Source organism: Halichoeres trimaculatus, unplaced genomic scaffold, assembly GCF_033239565.1.
Source record: "Halichoeres trimaculatus isolate MK-OKI-2021-1 unplaced genomic scaffold, fHalTri1.1 fHalTri1_scaffold_10, whole genome shotgun sequence".
NCBI classification, from domain to species: Eukaryota; Metazoa; Chordata; class Actinopteri; order Labriformes; family Labridae; genus Halichoeres; species Halichoeres trimaculatus.
Genome location: NW_027437187.1, coordinates 10,488,752 through 10,515,429, shown reverse-complemented (window position 1 = coordinate 10,515,429; position 26,678 = coordinate 10,488,752). Strand labels below are relative to the sequence as shown.

Here is a 26,678-nt window from a genome sequence, read left to right as displayed (position 1 = left end):
TCGGACGGGAGACGTTTTTTGAACCAGACTGAAAATAGGTCAATTTCTGATTAAAAAACGGCTATTTTTGGCTTGGCGTGTATGTGATTTCTGGTACTTCCGGTGTCAGCCTCAAGCGAACAGTCGCGAAACGGCAGCTTTAGCACTTTCGCGTCGCCGATAGGTGCCTGTCAATTTGCAAAAACAACTCACAGATGTAAAATCCACAACACAGCGTAAGTACAGCCACAATGGAAGTTATGAGGACAGTTTTCCCAACGGACACAGAAGAGTTGTGAAAGTAAGTTAATAATTGTTTTCTTCTATAACTTTAGCTATGGTCATTTTAGCTCTAATGCTAACGTAAACAAAACTATAAGTACTATGAAAGATATCACAAGGTGACACCCCTACTAAGCTGTATCATTAGATGAAGTTAATTATTTACTTACTGTTTGGGTTTGTCACCTGTTTTAAGTTGTGGCTGTACTTGGGTCTTGGCGTTTGGATTTGTGTAGTCGCTTGTGCATCCATGTTTTTTGCTTTTGCATTCGTGTTGTGGCTTTTGCAAATCGCCTGACACCAACCGGCCACCGTAGAGAAAACAGATACATTCACACTTAACAAAATAACGACACGTTGGTCATTTCTGAGCTTTGGTCTGCGTAGCACTTGGACAAAGAAAAGAAATGGATCATACGATCTGGTCAGACCCTGCACTCAGACTGACTAATAAGCTTTACTTTCCCCGTCTCCTCCTGACAGCCATACTGTCAAAAGGGAGACGAACAAAGCTCATGAGTGGTTGGTCAGGTGAGGGCCTGCGTCACCTGATTGGGTTAACTGTAACGAGGATGGGAAAGAAGGTACTAATCACATATGACTGACATACTCAGCCCTCAATATGGTTATGCTAAGAGGGAAATAGTGTCAAAGAGTCTCCTTAGGGGGCAGTATGGGTCTGCTCTAAAGAAGAGTTGTCTAAGAGGAGGTGTTTGAGATTTGTTTAAAATCAAACTTGTGATCAAAGTGCAAAACCAATGTAGCTAGAAGTTTGTCTCCTTTTTTGCAGCTGCTGGAAGATCCCTGCAGCCTTTGCTTGTTTGCTCTCTTATTATTGGTGGGCCTGGATAACCCTTGGCTACAGGATCATGTCCTGGTGATACTTTTCAATGCCGTTAATCTGATGGCTCATGAAGAAGGATTGTTTCCTGACCTTCAGGTGCTGCTTGTTAATCCAGTTAGCCTCAGGCAGTCGTTGTGGCAAACCAAGCAGACCTGTGTTGGCTTTGCCGCACTCTGGATCTCTACATCAACGGTATGCAGGATCTCCTATAGAAGCAAAGGTAAGACAGACAGGTCCTAGTGTTTCTGTGTAATACTTGTGCGCTTTCGGTTGTGAGGGGAAGGGGAAGCATAGGGCTGATTTCAGGTGATGCATGCATGTTGTTGATCTTGTGGTGTATGATTTGCTTTTGTTTGTCCACAATGTCAGGCCTTCTTTGGGGCTCAGATACATTAATCCTGTCCAAATTACAAACTTTAGGAGTACAATTATTTCTCTGAGATGTTTTCATGGCAAAGAGCGGTCAGGTGTAAAAAGGATATCTCAGGTGTCGATTCATGCACCGAGGAAGGCTGCAGTTTCAGATCAGGCAAGTGGAGAGGACACTGATCCCAGCTGATAGGAAAGTGTGTCAGGAGTCAAACACCAGGACCACATTTTCAACAGCTCCATCTTCCCACTGCAAAAACTGGAATCTAAACATGTGTCAATGTTTTGTTTTTAGTAGATAGTGTCTTGCCACATTCACCCGACAAGTCCAGTGAAATTTCAGGACATGAAAAGATAAACAGCTACCAGTGAATTCTTAGAATAAATTGAAAAACAGCGATTGTGGTCAGAAAAAGATTACTGGTTAAGTTTATTGTATTAGGACATTGTTCAAGAAACTTGACAAGCAATATTTTTAACCCATTATTTAATCTAGTATGACGGTTTTTACCAAAGATAAGACAAAACACTTGCTTAATTCAGTTTTTGCAGTGCAATTGAAATGTTGCTACTTGAAGCTGAAATGTTAATTTCATTTTAGTTTGTGTGCCCCGAATGTTGAGTGCAACTATCTAGACATGCAAGAGAAATAAACACTCTTCTTCATTCTGACGTGTTGTGGTTGTGGTCTTGAAGAAGTGACTGCACATGACGTGAAGGCTTAGACGTCTGTCAGCTCAGGGTCATATGCAGGTTTAATCACTCTTTGCTCGTTGTTAAGGGATATCTCCTTAAACTGTCTTACATCTGAAAGTCATGTCAACCCCATTCTAGTTTTGCAAACTTGAACCAGAATGCAAAGCCAGTATAAGATTTCCTCTCCTTCATATGTGTCACAGATTTCTTTCCATCTAATGATTTAACTCTTTGCCACCTGTGGAAGCCGACTGCAAAGCAGCTTATGGTTCACTGCTGCAGGTTTACCTCTGCACCTTTGCCCTGCTGCCTGCTGTGACTTCTCATTCCTGTGCATAAGGGGAAACAAACCCTGGTTTCTTTCACTCCTCTCCTCATGTTTCAAGGTGAATCTTCACCTAATAATTTTTTTTTTTCAGTTTTACAAGATCCAAACGTTACCCGACTGTACATTTTATAAGCTCATCACATTCCTGTTAGTGCAGAACGCTATAAACATTGTGTGATAAAGATTAACGTAAAATTGCAGAGAGCTTAGAGTGAAATTTGTGGTTGGCTCAAAAATGTAGCCTGAGATAAAATCCAGGATTTAGCAGGTGAACGTCCTTCATCAGACCTCATAAGCTCAGGTTAAGAGCTTTGTGTCTGCCGGATGAAGAGGACGCTTTAATGAAACACGAGGAAAGAGTTATTAGGAATTATCATCAGCGTTCTCAGAAATGTTTGATGAAGCGCTTCTGAGAGGATAACTGAGTTTGCAGCTGATCATCTCTTCGTCTCTCACTCTGCCTCATTGTGTGTGTTTTTGTGTTTGTGTGTGCAAACAGGATGTTTAACTGGGTGGTGAAAGTGGTCCCCCAACCTCCTGAAGTTCCTGGATCAGAAGAAGCTGCTAAAGGCTCAGCTGCTGTAAGAAAACACCCACACTCATCTGTCATGTGGTGTGTAATTTCTTGGTGTTTTTTATTCTCACTGTTTTCTCCTTCTCTGCATCTCTCATCTTGCAGAACAATACCAAAAGCAAAGAAGGTGAGTTTTGCTTTTAATGTCTTAACATTTTCTGTAATGCACCTTTAAATGTCACAGTGTTGCTTTGAAATGTCAGGATTCATCTGAAATTAACGTACTGGTTGTTTTTGACTCCTCCTACAGGAGATTCTGCATCAGTGGACAGGTAGATATATTTATGTTTTCTTATGATAACAGAGGTTTGTCTGAGTGTTGTCATGTGTGGGGATGAACTCATTATAATTTTCTTCTTTAACACCACAGTCAGACTCAGAGTGGAGTTTTAGGCTGGCTGTCCAATGGGTTTGTCAGCTCCTTACCTCAACCAGCTGGCTCACCTCTTCTCCCCAGGTCCAACCCTGAAGCCAGGGTGAGCACTGTCACGTAACTTAAGAATTAAAGTAAAAACATTCATATCACATTGTTTTCTGACGCCTGTTTTTATTTCTTTTTCTTTCACAAGCCTGAGAATGGAGAAAGGTAGGTTAGGGTTGAATAAAGACAGTATTAAATCCTTCAAAGATCACCTGGAGGTATATTCAACACTGTGTTTCTTCCAGGGCCGGAGTGATCGGCTGGGTCTCTCAGGGTCTGACCCGGGTGCTGCCTCAGCCCGATGAAAAATACAAAGAGACCCGCGATCCAAATGAGGAGCACACTGAGGTGAGACTCCAAACAAAAGGATTATTCTCCACTCGAAATCAGAGTGTACTGCTTCTTTACAGAAACCAACACTCAAGCTCTTTTCTAAATTTAATGCACTAATGATCACATGGATACCTCAGCTAGTTAAGCCAAGAAGATAATGAGTCTATTAGACTAGAGTTAAACAACTTAATGCAGTCACACTGGCTTTTATGACTAATCATGCGTAAGGATTAGGCTTACGATGGAAACTACAGGGGGTTGAGCCAGGTTAAAGCCCTCCGTTACCTTCACTGCTGTCTGTTCATGTGACTGACAACCCTCTTACCTGAAAGCTGAAGGGATAAATCATCCAGACAACTTGCAGAGCAATCAGAGAACACTTTCCTTAATTTCTCAGGGTGGTCGTCACCTCTGAACAGCCAGAAGTTCTGTTTAAAACTCAAAGGTTAAAAACAACCTGTGCTTCTGCTCATGAGGGCCCCACATGTTGCTCAGCTTAGCGAAACATTCGGTCTACATGTGTGGATTTTATGACTCTGTTGAGCCCTATTTGTAGCCCATGTAGAGAGACACATGTTTCACCACAAGAAGTCCATGGACAAACAAATAACATCAGCTTTGACTTGTTTTAGGTTAACTGTGACATACCAGATGCAAATACTAAGTTATTACTCTGCACAGCAAAGACTAAGCCTTCAGTCTTTATGTTTTATTTTTTAGCAAAGTTATCCCATTAGACTTAATATTGACCATATTCACCTGACAAAATTATGCCTTCCACCAGAAATAAGACAAAAACACTTCCTCCATTTTTGTTTTGGTTTTCAGTGCATGAATAACCGCACCCTGTTAGCTTGCCTTGACTTGTATCTTTTTCTCTTTGTCCCAGGTTTATGAAGTGGAACAGTTGCCAGGTATGTGTCTGCCTAGTCTTTCAAAAATACATTTTATTTGACATACATTAAAGATTTAAATCCATAATTGAACCACACCAACTGAGGTCTGATTGTTCTGTGTTTCCAGATTATGACCCCCTTCCTCATATCCCTGTGGTGGAGATGCACTCAGATGATGAGGGGGAAGGAGAGGACATGACAGCTAAATTTCCTCCTAAGTGAGTAAAAAAAGATAAACACTACACATACATGCATACATCAGAAGAAGGAGAATAAATTAACAGAAGAGTGTCTGACCTCTCTTTTTTTTCTTACTGCAGTGTGGTCAATTGGATAAAGCAGATGGTCCCTCAGCCTGTTATGCTGCCCCCTGGTGCCGTACCAATAGAACCATCAAACAAGTCTACACGCTCCTCCTTGGACAAAAGTACACACACACACACACACACAAATTTCTTAAATAGTTCCTGATAAACCTTTATTCATAGGTTTATTTATGGATTTTTAGAGTATCTTAAATTTTAACCCTCAAATGTTTCTCTCCTCTCTAGTTTTGTCTCCACCGCCTGAGTCTCTCAGTGGAATCTCACTGGACACGGACAGCAAAGCCTCAGGGTATTTTTTTTTTTTCCATTCCTTACTGTTCTTCATACTGACTGTGACAAAATGAATGTAAAAGCCCTAAAACATAGACAATGCATCACCACATTGTGAGGTAGTAAGCAGGGTACCATTAAAAAATGAGTTCAGCCCCATTCATACTATGGGGCGCCGAAAGTTCAATTTCAGTCAGTTTAACTGGCGACCTTTTGTGAAGATTTAGTTCACTTTTCTCTCATTTAGCTTGTTTTTCTTTCATTTGAGACTGAAATTCATGCAAACGGAATGTTTTATATACTTGTCAAAAATGTGTACACATAAAAATAATTCTAAATCTAAATGTTAAATCTAAATCCTAAATCTTAACCTAAGTACTAAGATTTAGCACTTAGATTAAGATTTAACATTTAGATTTAGTATCTAGATTTAAAATTTAGATTCAGTATTTAGATTTAACATTTAGATTTAGATTTATTTTTCATGTGTACATATTTTTAACAAGTATATAGAACGTTCTGTTTTGCATAAATTTAAGTCTCATTTTCATTTTCATTTTATTCAGTCATGTCAACACCAAATATTGTACACAATATTGACATTTCACACAAAATAACAGAATCAAGGGTCATGTGTTGAATAATGACTGAAAGGCATAGACAGAAACAAACTGCTTATAAAGGCCTATCCTATCTTATTAACTTTGTAGGCTACCAACCTCCAGAAAAGCAGAGAAACAACAACACAGATGATTAATCAAACTTATAAGCTTCAAAAATAGCTTTACAAACCATTTTCTTAAAAACAAAAAAAGAATGACATGTTTTGAAATTTATGCTGGCATCATCCCAGAAATTAACTCCAATAATCGAGATACGTCTTCTTTTCATACCGTTTTTAGCTTTTTGTACAGTAAATTTACAAACACCTCTGAGATTTTACGGACTGTCATCAATTGTATTGAGTCTGGGTGCATTTTTGATTATGCTCTGAACATAATTTGCATTATTTCATAATAAAACAGATCAGAAAATTGCATAACATGATAATTTAGAAACAATGGCTCCTTGTGAGCATAATAGTCAACCTTATTGATACTATGTATAGCTCGTTTTTGCATTTTTATCATTGAATTTATGGTGGTTTTAAAGGTGGATCCCCACAATTCAGCACAGTAAGACATATAGGGAACAATGAGAGTCTCAAATGAATGAAAAACAAGCTAAATGTGAGAAAAGTGAACTTAATCTTGACAAAACGTTGCCTATTTAACAGTGACTGGAATTTTACTTTCAACGCCCCATGTCATACTGTCATGAGTTTAAAGATCAAGAGTTTAGACAGGAAAGCTAGAATCTCTGATCAGTGAATTTATTTGACACTAAGCAAAATGAGATATGTTTTTTTTTTGTCTATAGTGTGATCGGCTGGTTTGTGTCTGGACTGGGCCTGAAGTTGCCTCAGCCAGCGCTTCCATCCAAAGATGAACCTGAGGTAACTCCAAGAAATGAATTTATGCATTTTTCCTCCTGATAAATTTTTGGTCCTTCAGTAAACTTTCTATAATAGTATAATAACAACTTCTTTGTGGCTTCTTTTGCTCCCAGACTCCTGCTGAAGTCCTACAGAAAGGTAAGCTGGAGTTTTTTTCATCACTTTCCACCTCATACTTGCTGAAAGAAAACCTTTAGCTTGTTAAAGGCCACAATTCACAGTTCAATCAAGTGGATCTATCTGACATAATGTTAAGAGTAATGCTTACAACTTGTCGAAAAAACATCTCTTTAATAACATGGGGTGTGCTTAAATGAACAGAGTTTTGCTGTTGTTTCTCCCTTTGTGTTCCTAATTTGATCTGAGTAATATCTGGAAAGTATTCAATATGTGTTTTCTGCTGAAGCACCCTCTTGTTTTTCCACCCCTAGTTTTTGAAGAGGTGTTTTGGTCGGACGGCCGGAGCCTAACTCAGTCCCTCTTCTCCTTCTGTTTCAGGGGGGAAGGCGCTGCGAGCCCCTTGAACAGCAGGAGGAGACGACTGGGGGATGCTCTGATTTCCACACAGACAGGCAGATACCAATACACATACTGAACTGTTTGCAGGTGCTTTACGGCTCCGCACAGAAAACAGGCAGCTGTTAGAGATGACATGAATATAGAGATATATTCAACTCACCTTGCTGTACTCAATACAGTTTCATATGAATGTATTAAGCTCTGATGAGAGCACTGATATGATTAAAACCTGTACTGTATATTCCATAGCTAATAAGATGTGGTTTTGTCTTCAGTCTAAACTATAACCTGATTTAAATTTGCACTTCTTCTGTTTGAAACAGAATCGTTTAGTGAATGCCATTTATTTACGCCATTTATTTAGGGTTTGTGCTGGAAAAAATGTAGTTAGAAAACTTATCTTTGACTTTATTGTGCTTTAATCTGCAATTCAATTGTAATTCACGTTGCCATTTTCATGTTCAGGAGAAGAGCAGCAGAAGCTGATGCACTGGTCATTCAATTTTACACAAATCTGTTTCTGTTCAAGCTTTGGACAGCTTTCAACAAAAGGTGTCAAATCTTTTATTCCCACATCACAAAAACAGAAATAATAATGATGAAATGGCAGCTATGTATATCTATTAAAGTATATTTTTCTGACAAAAGGAAAAAGATAACTATATTTTTCTTGATATTTAGCGAAAACTGTTTAAGAAAGGTGTCACTCATCCAAAACTATCTCCTAGTTATTCTGCTAAAGAACATTCAGTCTGGTATCTGCCTGATGGTCGCACAGTTTTAAGCTTGTCTGCAGTTTTAATGAAGGTTGAAAAACTCAAGAGATTTCATATGAACTGTATGGTCATTATTGATCCACTTGATTTTTTTTTGTCTGAAAGCTTTGAGCTGTGAAATGTGGCCCAAAGGGTCATGGCTTGGTGTCATTTCAGATGGTTTGACTTTGTTTCAAAGAGCTAAACTTGGTTACATAGAAAACATGTTTACTGTCATGCTGGTAGAAACTATATTAACATACTGTGATGTAAGGAAACTACAGGAACAATAAAAATTCAGTGTAAAAGTATTTATGTGGTGGTTTTATCAAGAACTTGCTTTTTAGAGGTGGAGTATTAGTGTTGGTGCCTCTTGCCATGTGTGCCTGTGTTTTCCAAGTTCTCTACTCTCAGATATCAAACAATGTTTAACTGTACACCTATAGTACAGGGTGGACCAGAAAGATTTACACATCATATATCTCTATTTTGTTTGCTTAGCTTTTGTCCTGGAAACTTAAAATTTTGGATGGTTTCTCTTAAAAAGCATAGCTTTTGATGTACCTAAGTTCATTTGTTTACTCCTAATGATGGTTGGGTATGGCATTGAAGGGTAAGAGCGACTAGATTGTGGCCTTGAAGGAGGCTGGACTGACAACAAATCATGAAAAAGGTGAATGTTTGTCGGAAGACTGTCTACAATGTCATGAAACGACACAAGGAGACTGGCAATACCACCAGCAAGCCAATCCCTGGAAGAAAACGTTCAGTCTGGACCAAAAGGGTTGTTGAGATGATGTGGAAGAGAATCCAAAGGAATCCTCGCAGGAGCATGAGGGCAACAGCAAAGGAAGTGAACATCTCAAGAACTTCACTGAGAAAAATCGTCAAACAGGATCTCGGACTGAAAGCACTAAAAATGCAACACAGACAACTGATTTCAGCCGCTTCTAAGAAAAACGTCTTGACAGGGGGAAAATGATGCTGCAGGAGATCCAGAGTACCGCAGACAAAGTCCTGGTTTGGTCTGATGAGAAGATCTTCACCGTTCAGGCAGTGGTTGATTCCCAGAATGACTGGGTTAATGCACATAGTGCACAGCACCTACCAGAAGGCTGCAGAACTCATTTTGGTCGTCAGAAGCCAGCTGGAGTCATGGTGTGAAAGTGAACAGCCAGGTGTACCTTCACATGCTTGAAGAAAAAGGGTTACCTTGGTGTACCAATGCATTTGGAAACCAGTACGTCTTCACACAGGATGGTGCACGAGCTCACACAATCAATGTCACACAGGCCTGGTGCAAGCAGCACTTTCCTGGCTTTTGGGACAAGAACATGTGGCCTCCGTCAAGTCCGGACATCAATCCAATGGACTTTGTGATCTGGTCTATCCTGGAGAGGGAGGTCTCAAGAGTCTCTCACAGCAGTGTCACCGCTTTGAAGACAGCTCTGATGAAGTCATGGTCAAAACATGATGCAGACCGTGCGGCGCTCATGCCAGGCAGTGCCAGGTCATCCAAGCTATTATAAAGGCAAAGGGTGGCCATACTGAGATGTTAATCTTTTTGGGGACAGAGAATAAAGCATAGAAACTGTGTTCAATGTTTGTTATGTTTGTCTACAAGCATTTATGGATAGTGAACGATGGGTAAATCTTTCTGGTTCACCCAGAAACCCAAGATAGCAGAGGTTCCCAAAGTAGAGGTCTTGACACCCTTGGGGTCCACAAACACTGATAAGGGGGGCTAAAAGAAAAAAAAAATTTACAAGTGCATGTCATCCATTACTGTTAATAAGATTAAAAAAATAGTAGATATATTTGATATAAAACCCTGCAAACAAAAATATTTTATGTTTTTTGTACATTCCTTTGTTGCCACCAGACCCCAGAGCTAACGTAGCCAATACAATGATCGAATCAGTTTGGCAGATTAATTTAAAAAGTTGCAATATGTGTGCATAGACAAATCTTCAGCTCAAGTTAGAAATTAAGTAAGGCTTTTGTTTGTTTGTTATTACTCTGTTTTTAATCAGTCATTGGTGGTCTTTGGCGCTGCAGTTCTTAGGGGCTTAGGGTTGATAAAGTTTGGGAACCACACTTAAGAATAGTTGCCAGTTTATTATTTTTTTTCATTTTCAAAATAAAGTTTGCAATGAGTGCCAGTGGTTTGGAAGACCCTTTAGCGTCAGATCAATTAACAACATGTCTACTGCTTTTTACGACCAAATTCAACCGTCTTCCCTTCATAGTTTCAACTAAACTCAAGCCTGACATGGTGCTCGAGGATGTGGATTCAGACAACGAGGGTCATCAGAGATATGAAGTGCAAACCACAAACGAGAACCAAACACATGACCAGCAGAACGCGGCACAGCTGACACAGCAGACACAGCAGACGCAGTCCAATTTCGTCGCCAACGTGAAAACAAAACCACAACCATCAGAGACGCTGGCAAGGATTTCTGTGGAAGATGCCGAGACTCAGACTGGACGCTGGACGCCATTCATCCAAAGCATCAGGAAGGAGGCAGAAGACGAAGCTCTGGCTACCATGGAGGAACGGTGAGAGAATGTACTACTTTTCTATTTTTTTTTGCTGGATTTTAAGTCCTTTCCCCACAGCGAGAGGTTCCTAGTTTAATTTGCATGCTCTCTCCAAGTAGTCTGACTTACTCCCATGGTCCAGAAACATGCTCGTTAGATTGATTGGCTACTGTCAATTGTCTACAGGTGTAAGTGTGTGCATAAATGGTTGTGTATCCCCTAGCTCTGTGATAGGCTTGAGTCCTGTTCAAGGTGTGCCCTCTCTGGATATATGAATATAAGAGTTGGAACTAAAAATGAAGGGAGCAGGAGTCAAAGCATCAGAGATCGCACAGGCTTGTTGGAATATATTTTTTATGTGACTGTGTTTTGAAAAGCCTTACATTATGCTCTCTCATTGCAGTTTGTTTAAGATCATGAAACTAACCATGATCTAATATATTATTAACAAGGGATGGACTTGGTGTGTCAGAAACTCCACATTATCTAAAACGTGTACTGCACTTCGTTTTATCCTGTTCTTTTTTCAGTCTGATGGTTGAGCGCCTGGAAATGGTTCGTATGGCTGAGGAGGTGGCCAGACAGACAGCTGAGATGGCCATCAGACAGATGGCCAGTGAGGGGCAGTCAGTCAAACTCTCACTGGGCAGTCAAGATCTGGAGGACCCAGAAATAGAGTAAGACTTCTGATGACAAAAGTGTCTTTTTAAGTGTTATTACCCGGCTTTCTTACTAATCACCCAGTTTTGTTAAATTCTTGATTCTGATTGGTCAAAACCTTTTCAAACCCTTTCTGTTGCTTTCTGGTATCATTGAAAGACACCAGGGAAGATATTTAAACTAATTCTCTTCATGTTTTTAGCGAGCACAAAGCAGCAGAGAATAGAAGAACTAGAGATGTTAAGACATGGAACTCAGTTAAAGAGATGTTGATCAATCAATCATTATTTAAATAGCATCATATCCTTTTTCCCCTCATAGGTAAAAATAAGGATTTTGAATTCTACTGTAGATTATATTGGTAGTGTAGAGAAGCTAACACTGTAGAGAGGTGCTGCCAGTGGTAGCCTAAAAGGGAGCTCAGGTGATGTTATTGTATTCATCTGTTAAAAATGCCAACAGAGAAACACAAAAGTTTTTGACATTGCTGTTAATGAAAATTTAGAGTTTAATCTGATTTATTACAGAACAGTGGAATAATGTTTAGACTTCAACCTGAATGAAAATGTAATTATAATGTTGATTTGATCCATAAGTAGGCTGTTAATTGAACAAAATGATCATCTTTGGATAAATACTTAGAGCCAACTTGTTTGTATATTGAGTTGATCGCCGGGTGATAAATGGGATAATGTATAGTGTGATATAGAACCCCTTTAGGTGCTTATACATTATCCCTCATTGTTCTGTAACACTGCATGTTCACCATCTCCAGGCTGCCAGTGACACCAGAAGAAGAAAGTGAAGAGGAACAAGATGATATAACAGAGTAAGACAGCAAATATAAATTTGGGGAATCTGTTGTAGAAGCCTGAACCTATTCTTCAAGGTTTTGTTTGCTGTGTTCTTTAAGTAACAAAAATAATAATGAAAAAAATATATATATATTTTTTCAATTCTGGTGGTTTTACACCAATTTTTACTTTACTTTCTTTTTGAAAAAATATTTTTATTTCTTTTTATTTTAATTTTTGTTCTAAACATTGTTTATAAAGAGAAATGTTATGCACTCTGGTGCACTAAAACTTAATCAAGTACCAAAGGATCAAAAAGCAACGGAATCTGCTGTAAAACATACATAGTAACAAAACGATATCCGTATCTATATTTGTACAGTAATAGTTGTTTACTTACTTCTGTAATTTAAGGCCCACCCAAAATTGGTTTGGCCCGCCCAAAAATGAAATTCTAGCTACGTCCCTGCTTGATACTGCACACTTTCTGCAAATTTGTGATTATGTAATGCAATAGTCCCCCAAAGCTTTTAAAAGGATATCTCAAAGTGACATGAAACTATATAAAAATGACACCCAGTAAACACAAAAGTAAGCAACTCAAAATTTAAGGAATTAATACACAAACAAAAACACTCTCTGTGACTTTAAAAAGTTGGACAGAATAAAAAAGCATGACTTCCTTTGCATACAGGCAGATGGTTTACGTAAGTGTAGTATGTTTTCAGGTACCACTAAAGACACCACGACACAGAACTCCTCAGTTGGTCTCAGGTCCACAAACTGCATAAAATAGGTCAGCTCAGCTCATGCTGGTCCCAAATCCCGAGGGCTCTCGTTACGCGATCTTTTCCGCACGCTGCCTCAGCATCACTAACCTGCCATAGCAACCGTAGCTTCCCTTGGCAACTACCGACCTCCCCCCCGCCCCCCGTCCCTCTCAACGGTTCCTTCGGTAACAGAGTGCACCTGCTGCTGCTGCTGCTACTGCTGCTGCTGCTGCTTCACGCCAAGCAGAAAAACATGATGGGAGACGGTGTGATGAAATTACTACCTGTGGTTTTCCTAAAATGTTTGAAGTCTTTTGATCTTCTGTAAACGACTCGTGCGTCGAGTTCACGGAACTTGACATGTTTCGACGCTCGTGGACGTTTTTCGTTCGGAGTATCAACGGTTGACGTACGTGTATGCTTATGGTGAAAGTAAGTCACGTTATTGTTTTGAGACCCTTACAAGACAGATTAAGAGTTTACGTTACACAACGACTTCCTGCCACAGTTTGTGACCACTGAGTAGTAGCTAAATATTATAATAATTCAAAAAATATAATTCTATGCAAGCTCGCTTGTGACATTGGAGCCAAATCGGCCCCTAATATCGAAGAGGAAACATTTTGTACTATCGTTAGTCAACAGGTGTATTAAGACTAACAGTAATGTAAAAAATTGGCGAAGAGAAAATAAATGTTACTCAAAAAATAACGGCCACATTTATAAATCATGGACCACTGGCATTACATCATGTGCAAGGGATGCACCTAGAAAATTGGGTTCAGTGCAGTATGACTTATGACATGCCTTTTTAATTATTTATGTTTTAATTTATTTCACATTGTTGTGATCATTTTCATAGGGCAGGGGTGTCCAAACTTTTTTTTCAAAAAGGGCCACATTTGGCTTTGTGAAAATTGGCCAGTGGGTTTATGTACATCTATCAGCTGCGAAAGTAACATTTGAATGCTTTATTTGATGGGATTTTTTTTGGCAGGATCAGGATCTGGATTTTATCAGGATTTTCAAGCTGTTTTTTGGACTGTTCTGACCTATAAACATTTTGGCTCAGTTTTTTTCCTTCACTCTGAACTATTTCTACGTTTTGTTCTCTCTTTTTTTGCATTTTCTGCACTGTTTTATATCTTCAATCTACTTTTGTGTTCTTTGATGTGTTTTTCGAACTCTGGATGTTCATGAAGCACATTTTCACATTGTGATAAATAGGTTTATTTAAACACATCAGCTGTAAGGGTAATATAAGAGTTGTTGAGTACCTGCAGACTGTACGGAGCTTTTGCTTTATACAAGCAGCCTATGCACAGTCCAGATAAAGTTTAGATAGACTTCGGTTTCATTTCTCATATGCTCTTCACATAAAACAGAATTTAGAACATGATAATTTCAGTACCATTATTAATACACTGTAAGATGAAACCTGTGTTCGTATGAAAATGGTCATTGGCCATGATTAGCCCATGGGCCTGACTTTAGACCTGCCTGGAGCAAAGGATTTAAATAATTCTTTGTCTTATATTAGTAAGAATTTGTATATTAGTAAACAATTTCAAGGTCATTCAGATTTTCTTTACTGGCCTTTGAGAAGCTTAGCTTTGCAGTAGCATACGAGTAGGTTTTATTTGTTGGGAAAAGCAACAGTCTACTGAATAGTGGAACAGTTCAACACTGCCACTGCAGCATCTATTCTTAAATTATTTGTTGCCTTTCTTGCCCCTAAGAGAGGAACAGGACCGTGGTGAATCCACACAGAAAGGAGAGCTTCAGAGGCCTGCCACCAGTAGATCAGGTAAAAAGTTTTTTTGGCTCCTCAATCTTATTAATCACGGTTACTATCTGTTAAACTTCAATTAAGATTCATGCAAATGAAAATTGGGCATCCTGTAATGTTGTTTCATGAATGTAGGACCCCAGAGGACCTCCACCTCTCCACCTATAAGTCCTGAGCCAGGGTTGACATCTGAGGCAAGACCAGAAATCAACAACAAGGAGGCAGGGTTGACGTCTGAGCCAAGGCCAGAAACTAACAACAAAGAGGCAGGTTCAGAAGCTGAGCCTGTAACTCAACAGCCACAGAAGACAAAACAAGACGGTCAAGGCCCTGACTCTGACAGAGGCAGTGAAAAGGTAATGATATCTGTTCATGGCTGTGACATCAACTCATTTTTGTGGAAATTATTTAAGTCTTCCTTTTTTTTCTTCCTCAATTTCAGGTCTAGATAATTTCACACCATATCATTTTCCTATATAATCTCAGATAAATCTTGAATCTGTTTTTAGTTGATTAAAGCTATGGTCTACGATCTGAAACCCAGTTTGGCTGATGAGACACATTTGAAAAACGCAGCCTCACTCACCCCTCCCCTCCGTGTTCCAAGATCCCGCCCCCCAGCTTGTATCGCCCTTCTTCACCTCCTAACAACACGCCCCCGCCGACAGAGCAAGAAGCCGGCCGGCAGAAAATGTAACAAACAAGACAGTCATCCTCCCTGTAACACACAGTGGTAGCTTTTTCAATTAGACCGGCGCAATCAAAACCATGAATTTGCCGGCGAAGCAGGTCTGGCGTTGCCACTGCCAGCTGATCAGAGCAGAGCCGACTGTGGGCGAGGCTTTACCTTTCTCGGCGTGTCTTGACCAGCTCAGTATACAATGCTAAAGATGTGTGGCTAACTTATGCTAAAATCTATTGACAGAGCCGACCAGCAGCGTTCAGTCATTAGCCAGTACAGACACAGACTAACCAGAGTTATTCAGCTGACATCTCCCACTGTAGAAAACAAAGTAATTACCTGTTCAACAGAAACTCAGCTGTCTAGGCGTCAGTCTTCAGTCCCAAATTCCTCTGCAGCTTTTTCCACCGGTCGTACATTTTTCCAATATTCAGTCTCTGTTGGCACCTGTATCGCACATAATTCTTCCTTGCTTCAGCCTTTTCCTTAAAACTTTTTCGTTTTTCTTCCCTTCCCTGTGGAGGGTAACAGTAACAGCTTCCTGGTCTCTGTCTTCTCTGGCTCCATGAAGCTTCAGTTGCTGAGCAGCTAGCTGTCGTGAGAGGGGCAGTGGGGAAGGATGAGGTGGGACCATGGGCATGACGGTGCGAAGCGAGGGAGACAGGGGATTAGATGGATTTACGGACCAATCCGAACCGAGCATGCCATGCGGGTTTGGATTGGTCAACTAGTATGCAGCTTTGCAGCGGATGTACTGAATGGATTTTTTTTCGTTCTTTTTGGTCTTTATATTGTGTAGATTGGACCATAGGACCATTACAGCCCTATAAAAGGTGTTATTAAGATGTGCAAAGCTTCCAAATCATACACCATGGCTTTAATGACTAAAATGGCAAAATAAAGAAATAATTTTCTCAAAGTCAGGGTTATTAAAATGTTAATTTTGTTTGGCTATCAATTACGCACACTCTGATCACATGCGTGCTTGGTGTTTGTAGGACGAAGAAGGCACCGAACAAGGCTGTGGTGGTAAGTACCGCTACATTTTCTCCCTCATTTTGGATTTTATTCTTTTTGTGACTGATGCTTCTCTACTCCCAAAAATCTACAGCTATGTTTCTTTTAACATTGTACCTTAGAATCTGTTAGAGCTGTAGTACATGTGGCCCTCTGACTCTCCGAATAACTTACTTTTCTCATCTGGAAAAGATTTGGCACTGCCATGAAGGCTGACCCCATTGCTGGTTGACCTTTCATCTTTATCGAACACCTTGGTTAAATTTTTCCTGATTGTGAATCTACCTTTCTTCTTTTTAGCCCCAGTCAGTTGTGATGCGTTCAAGAGCTGCCTGATGCGCATTCCTCACACCTCCGAGTGCCTGGGCAACATCAACGCATACTTCAAGGAGAACGGCATTTCTCCTCCCAAACTACCCCCCATGCCTGAGCTTCCAAAACAGCTTTCTGACGTTACCAAGTACCTACCCTCGTTGCCCCCTGAACTGCGTCAAGAGCTTTCACAGATCCGACTCACACAGGTCCCCAGAAATATTGCTGCTACTCTCACAGAGCTCTTACCCAAGAACGCAGACGGTTCAGTTGGCCCTAGCCTCTCCACTATTTCTCAGGGCCTTTCAACTGTCCCCCAAAAGATATCACAGCTCCCCACCCGAACACAGCAGTACTTGAGCAACATCCAAAACCGTCTTAACAGCCTAATGCCACAAGATGCCTAAGAAAAAACAACAACAGCAAAAACAAAACCAAGACAGCAATCAGCAAGATGTGGAGCTGAACCGGCTTGTCCGACACTCCCCTCTCCCTCCTCCTCACCATCCTCAGCTCAGGTCGCGCTCTCCATCTCCATCCTCCCCCAATGGTAGCGCTCTTGAACTGCCCAATGTGCCATCCTACCCTCGCCTGCCTCCAATCGTCAGCCCCCCATCAAGGCAGCTGAGTTCGCCATGCCGCCAGCTATCTGGTCTCGCCAACCCAGCATTCTTCATTGAGGATGACTCAGAGGTTTCAGCAATAAGACATGCAGGTGAATTGTTGGTTTTATTGTGAGATTTTGTAAGAACATGAAGGCTTTCTGTCTAAAAAACTTTTTTCATATGAATTGTAGCATCACTCATTTTTTATACAGAATGATTGTCACACCAAACTGTTCTTGATTCACTGACTTCACAAGTTATTATAGCATTTCTGACAAGACTGTAACAAAGTATGCACCAAAGACAAGCATAAAGACTCTAAAAATATTAACTTTATCATGAGAAAAACAGAAATATCCCTGAAAACAGTGTCAGCTATTAAGCCACTCTTATTCTTGGATCAGTTAATATGTCAAATCTGACCTGCTGCTGTGACACTACAACAATGTATTAGATGCTTTTTTGATAATCTTGTGCTATTCATACTTCTTCTGTCTTCAGAGAGCTCTAGCCTTAGCCTGCATCCAGCAGTCAACGTAGAGGATGTGGACTCAGACCATGAGAGAGGACGAGATGGAGGAGCAACAGCAGGAGGAAGGGAGGAACTTAGAAACATCCCCCACATCCTGACCCCCCAGGACCCTAAACTCACAACTCTGACTGTTCCCGTGACCCCTTCAGGAGGTCGCCAGAGGTTAGAATGACTATATGAGCTACCTGAATGCATCACTTTATATGTCTTTACAATATTCACAACCTTACCTGTGCTTTGACTTCACGTTTAGTTTTTTTTTTTATCTTAAAGCAGAGTGATACCAAGGATATATAACATTTTAAAGTTAGGTCTAAACCATTCTTGAGTTCGTCAGAGGCTTTGTTATAAAATCAACTTCAGTACATCTGCATTAAATCACTGCTAAATGTCTTGCAAACACACTACTTTACTTACAAATCCTTGGCATTTAATTTGTATTAATTTTTCTCTGCATACATTTTTTCATGCAAGCATGACGGAAATCATGTTAGTGTTTGGCAATAAATCTGTAACAGGTCCATATCATGTGCTCCTCCAAACACCTCCCATATGCAGCATGAATCCGACACAAACCAGAGCTGACCTCACTAGGTTACTAAGATTTCATCAACAAACACTCTTCTCAGCTGATGAGTGTTTTCGTCCGAAATGAGAGTCTAAAAGGATCCGAACATTAGATTTATGGTTTTATCACTATCCATTACTTTATGAAGTGATTGAATTTATCATACCTGAAAACTCCTCACCATGTCCGTTGGTTTTGTTCTATTTGAGATGGAGATACAGAAATGACCATGGAGCTCACATTCTCTTGAAGATGTTGATTACTTTTTTGTTCTGTGTTTATCTTCGTCACAGTATAGATTATTTCTGCTAGATGTAATGATATACTTGTGATACTTAACCGTCATCAAGCATCACAACCCTAATGTTCATTGTTGCTACGTCACCTTCCTGTAGTGTGTGGTTTTTGCTTTCATATGTTTCAACTAGTTTCTTTGATAAGTGTCATTTCTAAGCTGTGAAAATCACACATAAACCCTCTCTCTGTCTCTGTCTCTCCCAACAAACTGACTTCAAACCTGTCTCTGAAAACATCTCGGCAGTAATGGAAGGAATCGGAGGACTATCTGGACTAAGATGTAAGTGAACCATGTTATAAACTGTGATGTACTCAGCATACCAAAGCATCCATCCTTTCAACATTATTATATCATGTCTTCTTCTATTATTATCTTTAGTGTTGTTTTGAAATCCCTCTTTATTATACTTACAAGTAGAGCTTAGGGTTCTTTTTTTGGAACAAAGTGTTTATGAAATGAATAGCTCTGGTGTGTTTTAATATTTACAGATGACGTGATTTAAAAGAAGGGGCAGTGAAACCACAGTTTTTAATCCTAAGGGCTAAAGTGTTTAAAAACTGAAACAATGTAGTGTCTGTGTTGATTCAATTTTTCAGACAGAGGCTGAGCTCTCAAAGTGAAGATGATGACGATGATGGAAACACTCCTGTCAGGACCTGGCCCAGCCAGTCCAGTCTGCACAGCTCAGATGACATGTAAGCACTGTGCCAGAGCACACACACACACACACTCACACACACACACACACACACACACACACACACACACACACACACACACACACACACACACACACACACACACACACAGACACACACACACACACACACACACACACACACACACACACACACACACACACACACACACGCGCGCGCAAGATGCTCAACATGAAGTTAAACATTTTTTCCCTTTTCTTCAAGACTCAAAGAACGTCCAGCATCTGCAGCCAGTCAGACCAGTACGGTGGTCAATGAACGTCTCCAGGAGCTGGTCAGGATGTTCAAAGAGAGAACAGAGAAAGCAAAGGAGAAACTCATTGACCCTGACAGCTCAGATGAAGACAGCATCATCCCCTGTAAGTCTCATAATCACACACGTAACACTCACAATGTATTACACACATAACAAACAACACCAGTTTGGCTTATGGTGTGTGGTGCTTATAAGACAAATGGGCCAAACTGTCCCACGGTACTGTTCTTATCTTTTGCTCTCTTCCCATTTCTTCCCTACAGCTCCTCCTCAGGCTTCAGCTCCTCAACCTGCTCCCGGAACTCAATCCACAGACAGGGGTGAGAAGAAGGCTCAAGAAGGTCCTCCAGGAGAAGGAGAAGGTGTTGAAGTTGAGGATGGACCAGAAGAGGAGCAGTCTAGGCGTTGCTGCAAAGTTCCACGTTGGATGCGAGCCTGTGTGCACTACCGCTTCCCTGCTAGCATCGATCCTTTCACCAGTGAGAACCATGCTGCACACTCCACGTACAATAAAATATGTTCTGCCCAAACGTCTCTGAAATGATTAACAAAGCTCTCAACCAAAAGGACCAACCTAAACCAAATACATTTTGCTGAAAATAGATTTCTAAATAATACTTTAAGTTGAGATCTTTGAAATCCTGTTTCTGTTAATCTTTTTGATTTACAACATTTGAAAAGGAAAGATTCAAGAAAACCTTTTACCACTTATGAAAACTAAACTGTTTAAGTGATGTGAACTATTGTCCTCAGTTGATTCCCTCACTCCAACCATCCTCTCATCTTCTCCTCTCTGACAGACCTTATGTACGTGCTGTGGATGTTACTGGTCTCTCTGGCGTGGAACTGGAATGTGTGGTTCATCCCAGTGCGTTGGGCCTTCCCCTACCAGACTCCAGACAACATCTACTACTGGCTGCTGACTGACTACCTGTGTGACGTCATTTACATCCTCGACATCACCATCTTCCAACCTCGCCTGCAGTTTGTACGGGGAGGAGACATTGTGGTGAGTGTGGCACTGACAACCTTTACTTTAACCAACGTAACACACGTACCTTTAAGTCACATAATATAACATTACATAACCAAAACCATCCCAGTATAATAGAGTTTTTCAGTTGAAGGATATTGTCAGTTTGTATATTCAGCTACCAGGATCATTGTTCATGTTCATTTGTTGTGATTTCAGAGTGACAAAAAAGAGATGAGAAAGAATTACATGAAAACCAAACGCTTCAAAGTAAGTGACACATTTAACTTATCAGCTTTTCTTTATCATTACACCAGTTAAAGCAGTAGTTCAGTCAGCTGTTTTGTTCTTTTTAGTTTGATGTGGCCAGCCTTGTACCACTGGAGATCTTCTACTTAAAAACTGGTGTCAACCCTCTGCTACGTTTACCCCGACTGCTGAAGGTGAGCTCGAACCAAGATATGTTTTTACTTCTTGTAATAAGATGTCATTTATCTAGTTCAGGGGTCTGCAACCTTTACTTTCATAGGAGCCATTTTACCTCAGATAACCTAGATTAAAGTCATTCAAGAGCCATAAAATGTACTTTATCTTCACAATGAAGACACAAAAGTGTATTATATTCTATACATAGTACAAATCTTGTGGATATTTATCATTACAAGAAGTTTTTTGTCTTTATAAAAAAGTATGTGATGTCTTAGTTTTGTTTTTGTTTTGTTTTTTTTTAAAATAAATTGTCTAATATTTCTAAATAAAGGAAAACTTTGTAATGTCATAAATTTCATAAATTTGCTAAATTTTTGAATTTTCAATAAATTGCAAATTTTTCCAATATTTTGAAATTTCAAAAATTTGCATTTTTTTCCCCAAAAATAAAGTAAAAAGTTTGCTAAATTCCAGAAAAATTAAAATTTCAAAAATTTGCTGAATTAAAAAAAATAATATTTGACAATTTACAAAAATGTGCAGATGTTAAAAAAATATGACTTTGGAAAAGTGTGCAAAATCTTTAAAAACAATGTGTTTTTTTTCTTTGAAAAAATGTCAAAACAATTGAAATTCAAATAAATTGCAAAAGAAGATATTGAAAGCTTTATTTCAAGAGGTGAGAGAGGCATATTTACTTTTATAAAATGTTTATGCGTGAATTTATTTAGCGTGTCATTAATCATCAATTCTTTCTATAAGAAAAATAAAAATTCTTTATTTTACTTATATTTTTTAAAGCTACAATGAGCCTCTGCAAATAAGTCATAGAGCTGTATGAGGCTCCAGAGCCAAAGGTCAAAGAGTCTTTATCCATTTTGTTGATACTTTGATGGCTAATACATATGTGCTCTTTCCCTAATCTCTTTAGATCAACTCCTTTTTTGAATTCAACGAGCGTCTGGAGGCCATCTTAACCAAAGCTTACATCTACAGGTCAGTCACTACCTGATGTGACATTTTCCTCAGTCACTCTTTTAACTCTCATTCATGCTTTGTCTTTCTAAATAAGTCTGCTGTTTACTCTGTAAAAATGTGTTATTTTCTATCGCTCAGGGTGATTCGTACCACAACCTATCTCCTGTACTGTCTCCACTGTAATGCCTGTCTATACTACTGGGGCTCTGCCTTCAAAGGACTAGGATCAACAAAGTGGGTGTACAACGGTGAAGGAAACAGGTCAGGACACAGACAGAGTTTTTTGTGCTAACGTCTTAAAAGTCTGATATTATTCAAAGCCAGGTTCCTTTTCCATGTCTTTTTAATGCTTCATGTTTTGGTCTCTTCCACAGTTACATCCGCTGTTACTACTTCGCAGTGAAGACTCTGATCACCATCGGTGGTCTACCAGACCCCACCACCCTGTTTGAGATTGTTTTCCAGCTCATCAACTACTTTGTTGGAGTCTTTGCATTCTCCATCATGATTGGACAGGTGTGTTGATGTCATGTAGTCAATCATGTCTTTTAACACTTAACATTCCACACAGTACATCTCTTTCTGCAGACATTTTTCTTATGTTTTGTCTTCTTTTGCTTGTGTGTGTTGCAGATGCGTGATGTGGTTGGTGCAGCCACGGCCGGTCAGACCCACTACCGCACATGTATGGACAACACTATTAAATACATGTCTTCTTATCGCATCCCCAAAGATGTCCAGAACCGTGTCAAGACCTGGTATAATTACACCTGGCAATCCCAAGGCATGCTGGGTAAGGGTAGCGCTATGTTCACATGCACTCAAGACACCTGTGACCTTCAAGTTATGTGCTCAATCTTATAATCTGCTTTTCAGATGAGCAGGAGCTGCTGACTCAGCTTCCAGACAAAATGCGTCTGGACATTGCTATAGATGTCAACTACTCCATCGTCAGCAAAGTCCCACTTTTTCAGGTAGAAAGACACTAACAGACATGGATACACTTGTATGTGAATGTATTGTTATTGGCATTGGTATTCTAAAACATAGAGGAGGAAGTCTGACTTTATTTTTTTCCCCTTCTTTGCAGGGATGTGACAGACAGATGATCTTTGACATGCTGAAAAGCCTTCGCTCTGTTGTTTACCTGCCTGGTGATTACGTTTGTAAAAAGGTAAGTCAGGCACACTTGTCAAAAGGAGAAAACTGTACATGATTTTTTTTTTCTATATCTATTACATAGACTGAAAGTGTGACTCTGACATTTATCATTGTACGGTTTTAAAGCCAAAATACCCCCATCACAGGCGCAGCCAATTGGTGGCAGTTGTGCAGCCAAAGTTTGTGTAGTAGAGACTGTGAGGGATTCTAGGAGAATCTGAGTGGAGCCAGGTGACAAAAATAATGTTTTTTTTTTTTCTTTCAAGAGTCTAATTACTTCTTGACTTTACGTCCTGACATATTTTACAATACAAGGCAGCCAAATGATATCTTCAAATCACCACAACAATGGTGAGAAACATTTCTACGAGATGTATTAATTTTTTAAAATTTGACCACAGCCCATCTGGAATGACTGGGAAGACAGATTTTTTGACCTATTCTGCAGCCAGCCACCAGGGGGAGCAGTCTTTGCGGCGACCTCACTTTAAGCCAAGCAAGATGGCGTCCATTTCTTATGATCTATCACTCCACCTCTCTTATTTCGTCCTCTGCTCCTTTTTTTTGTCCTGTTCAGGGTGAAGTGGGTCGGGAGATGTACATCATAAAAGCAGGAGAGGTGCAGGTGGTTGGAGGGCCAGATGGGAAGACTGTGTTCGTCACTCTGAGAGCTGGATCTGTCTTTGGAGAGATCAGGTAAAAAGATTTTCAGTTAATGGTACTGTATTTAAAAATATTGAGTCTGTTCTAAAACTTTGCTGTATTTTTTCAGCTTAAAAATTCAAAAATAATCACTTTGTCCTCCTTTCTATGAAACAGAAATATCATATGTAAAATGCCCTTTTATCCCAGTTTTCTCCATCTTTTTGCAGTTTGCTTGCAGTTGGAGGGGGTAACAGGCGCACAGCAAATGTAGTCGCTCATGGTTTTGCCAACCTCTTCATCCTGGACAAGAAAGACTTGAATGAGATCTTGGTTCACTATCCTGAGTCCAAGAAACTGCTCCGAAAGAAGGCCAGGTAAACCTTTTGAGCATCACACACTCCTGTCTTTAAAGCCCAAAAACAATGACTGTAGTCATGACTGTGCCTTCTGACTTTGCATTTTTGTCTCTGCACTGTACAGATAAATGATTTCAGTCAGACTTTTCTCGTTTGTGATTATCTGGTAAGTCTGATAGAAGTTGCTGCTGTCTCCCCCACAGGAAGATGCTCACAAAGGGAAAGAAACCTGAGCCCAAAGAAGAGCCAAAAGATCCCCCTCAGGTCCAGGCAGCACCTGTTAGGCCAGAGACACCCAGACTCCTGAGAGCAGCTCTCGAGATGACAGAGAGATCGTCTGGACTTAAAGGAGCTCTTGCTAAAGTCAAAGAGAAGACCAACAAGTCCAGCCTCTCGTTACAGGTAAACTACACAACCACTGAGCAAATGAAAGACTGAACACAACCAACTGAGCAGGCTTTATAAAAAAGGTTTATCTCTTCCTCTCTTTACAGCCCTCCATTTCTTCTTCCCTGCCTCCACCATCTCCCACCCCAAGCTCTGGACCAGACAGAGACGCTGACACACCATCACCCATCTCCACCTCGTTTCGATCTGCTTCAGCCTGCCACAACAATGAGTCTGATTTACCGAGCAGCTACAAGGAAGACTGAATGGACACTGACCAAGTTTGCAAAATTATCCAGATAGTCCTGCAATTCTGTTTTGGGTATTTTTCTTTTTTTTTTGTTTCGTGTTTGACGTCCAGATTCACTGTCCCTTTGCACTCTCCTTTCAGCCTCAGGCCTCTGTTTATTTTTACTCAATATAAATGTGATAATCTTCTGTTGCAGTAAGCCATGTGTCACCAGATTACCACTTCATAATTTAAACTTAATCCTATTCACATTCAGTCAAATTGCTGTAGATATGATGAAGAGTAAATTCTGAGTCAAACGGCACACTGAAGCCATAAAATTTAAATCACCGTTTTCAACCAAACTTCTTTTAACACATGAAAAATGTTTTTGCTGTTGTTGTCTGCCAAATGTTAACAGATTTTTTATTTGTAAACACAAAAGTGCAATTTTCTTTGTATGTTTTTTTTCTTTACCTTTGTGTAGTTTAGTTTGCACTGCTGATGTTGTACTAGGTAAATTGAAAACTACACCCATTTTTGTACAGCTACCCTGGTGTTGTAATATTTTCACCCATAATTTGATCGTTACATTATGTATGACGAGTAGGGGTGAGGTCTTTGTATTTTATGTGGATTTTCTGTCTGTTTTGAAACAACATTGCTTCATACACTTCAGCTCAAACAGCATTAGTGTTTTATACCTCAGAACTGATTTTAACACTTGATCACCTGCTCGTCCACCTTTCACTTGTAACGCACATTTAGCAACTCGTACACATTGAACCATCACTTTACATTAACATTTTAATTTCTGTGTAATATAATGTAAATAAATTTGTTTATGAATTTTAGACAAAAACACTTTCAGGTAAAGTCACTGTATTTCTCTGCAGTGACATACCAGGTACATGCAGTCTATTAATGCTTTGTGTCTGTTTGCTGTTTATGTCTCTCAGGGTCCAGAAGTGATGTAGAATTTTTCATTTTTGTATGTATAGATAAATTATTAATACGTCAGAAGATGGGCCCACAAACCAGCTAACCATACTGCCAGACAATCTGTAGAAAGGATCTTTTTTGTTTTTTCTCCTTTTGACTTTTTATGTTTGTGAGCATCAGGAGTGCTTCTAAAGTACTCAAAATGTGTACATATATGTTTGTGTGTTTACAATCCTTATTTTGTATTTCAAACATAGCTCTGTCTTTTTGTGAATTTTGTCTAAATAAATCACTGTAAGCAGCATATTTGTTTTCAGAGTTTCTCAGACCTCATATAACATGATGAACCGCTAAAAGCAGGTCAGGACCACTTTCAAAAAATCAGAATTATGATTACCGAGCTGTACTGGACAGAGGTATGAAGTAAGTGCCTTGGTTGGATAGAACTGTGATTGGGCATGTACAAAACAAACTGCATTTACAAAGGGCAATGTTTAGAAAAGAGAAGTTGCTGCTCAAGGAGAACGTTCGTAAATTCATGTCACCATGGAGGAATTATAGTCCATTTTCAGGAAGCAACTGTTTTAAAACAGAGAAACAGGAACAAATTCAGTCATTTTCAAAAACATGTGACTATAATACCTCTAAAGTAGTTTTATGTTTCATGAGATGCTTTAGCCTTCGATCAATTTGCTAAATTAGTCTTTAAATCTGTCTGGTTTTTCACCTTTATGTGATTTATAAAAGGCAAGGTATGACAATGAGGCAGAGGAAGCAGTTTAAGTGGTTTATATAACAAAAGTTAATTGTGTATGAGTTTGGCCAAAGTTGATGGAGTTTATCACAGGTGAAGGTTGTTCTCTGAGGCCTCCTTTGGATACAGCCAAGCTCAATGGCCTTGGAGTTGGTAATCTGTGATTATTTTCTTAATGTAGAGAAGTTTTA

General features: G+C 39.7%; 1 protein-coding gene across 1 annotated transcript; it reads left to right on the top strand.

Moving 5' to 3' along the window:
* On the top strand, positions 1-25,934 carry LOC141796339 (uncharacterized). The gene is given in 40 exon segments (XM_074677385.1): positions 1-280; positions 1,052-1,325; positions 2,998-3,079; positions 3,178-3,199; positions 3,323-3,344; positions 3,443-3,548; positions 3,642-3,658; positions 3,739-3,841; positions 4,716-4,740; positions 4,850-4,940; positions 5,043-5,149; positions 5,274-5,337; positions 6,738-6,813; positions 6,927-6,951; positions 10,337-10,649; positions 11,162-11,308; positions 12,067-12,120; positions 14,595-14,662; positions 14,780-15,000; positions 16,325-16,355; positions 16,644-17,053; positions 17,055-17,370; positions 17,762-17,954; positions 18,899-18,937; positions 19,255-19,353; positions 19,582-19,736; positions 19,897-20,112; positions 20,434-20,642; positions 20,826-20,876; positions 20,963-21,049; positions 21,967-22,031; positions 22,152-22,274; positions 22,388-22,529; positions 22,647-22,806; positions 22,890-22,987; positions 23,104-23,187; positions 23,752-23,870; positions 24,047-24,193; positions 24,379-24,577; positions 24,670-25,934. Coding segments are annotated over 38 exon segments (4,644 nt in total). The 5' UTR covers positions 1-280; positions 1,052-1,325; position 2,998; the 3' UTR covers positions 24,829-25,934.
* Positions 25,935-26,678: the final 744 nt, after the last annotated feature.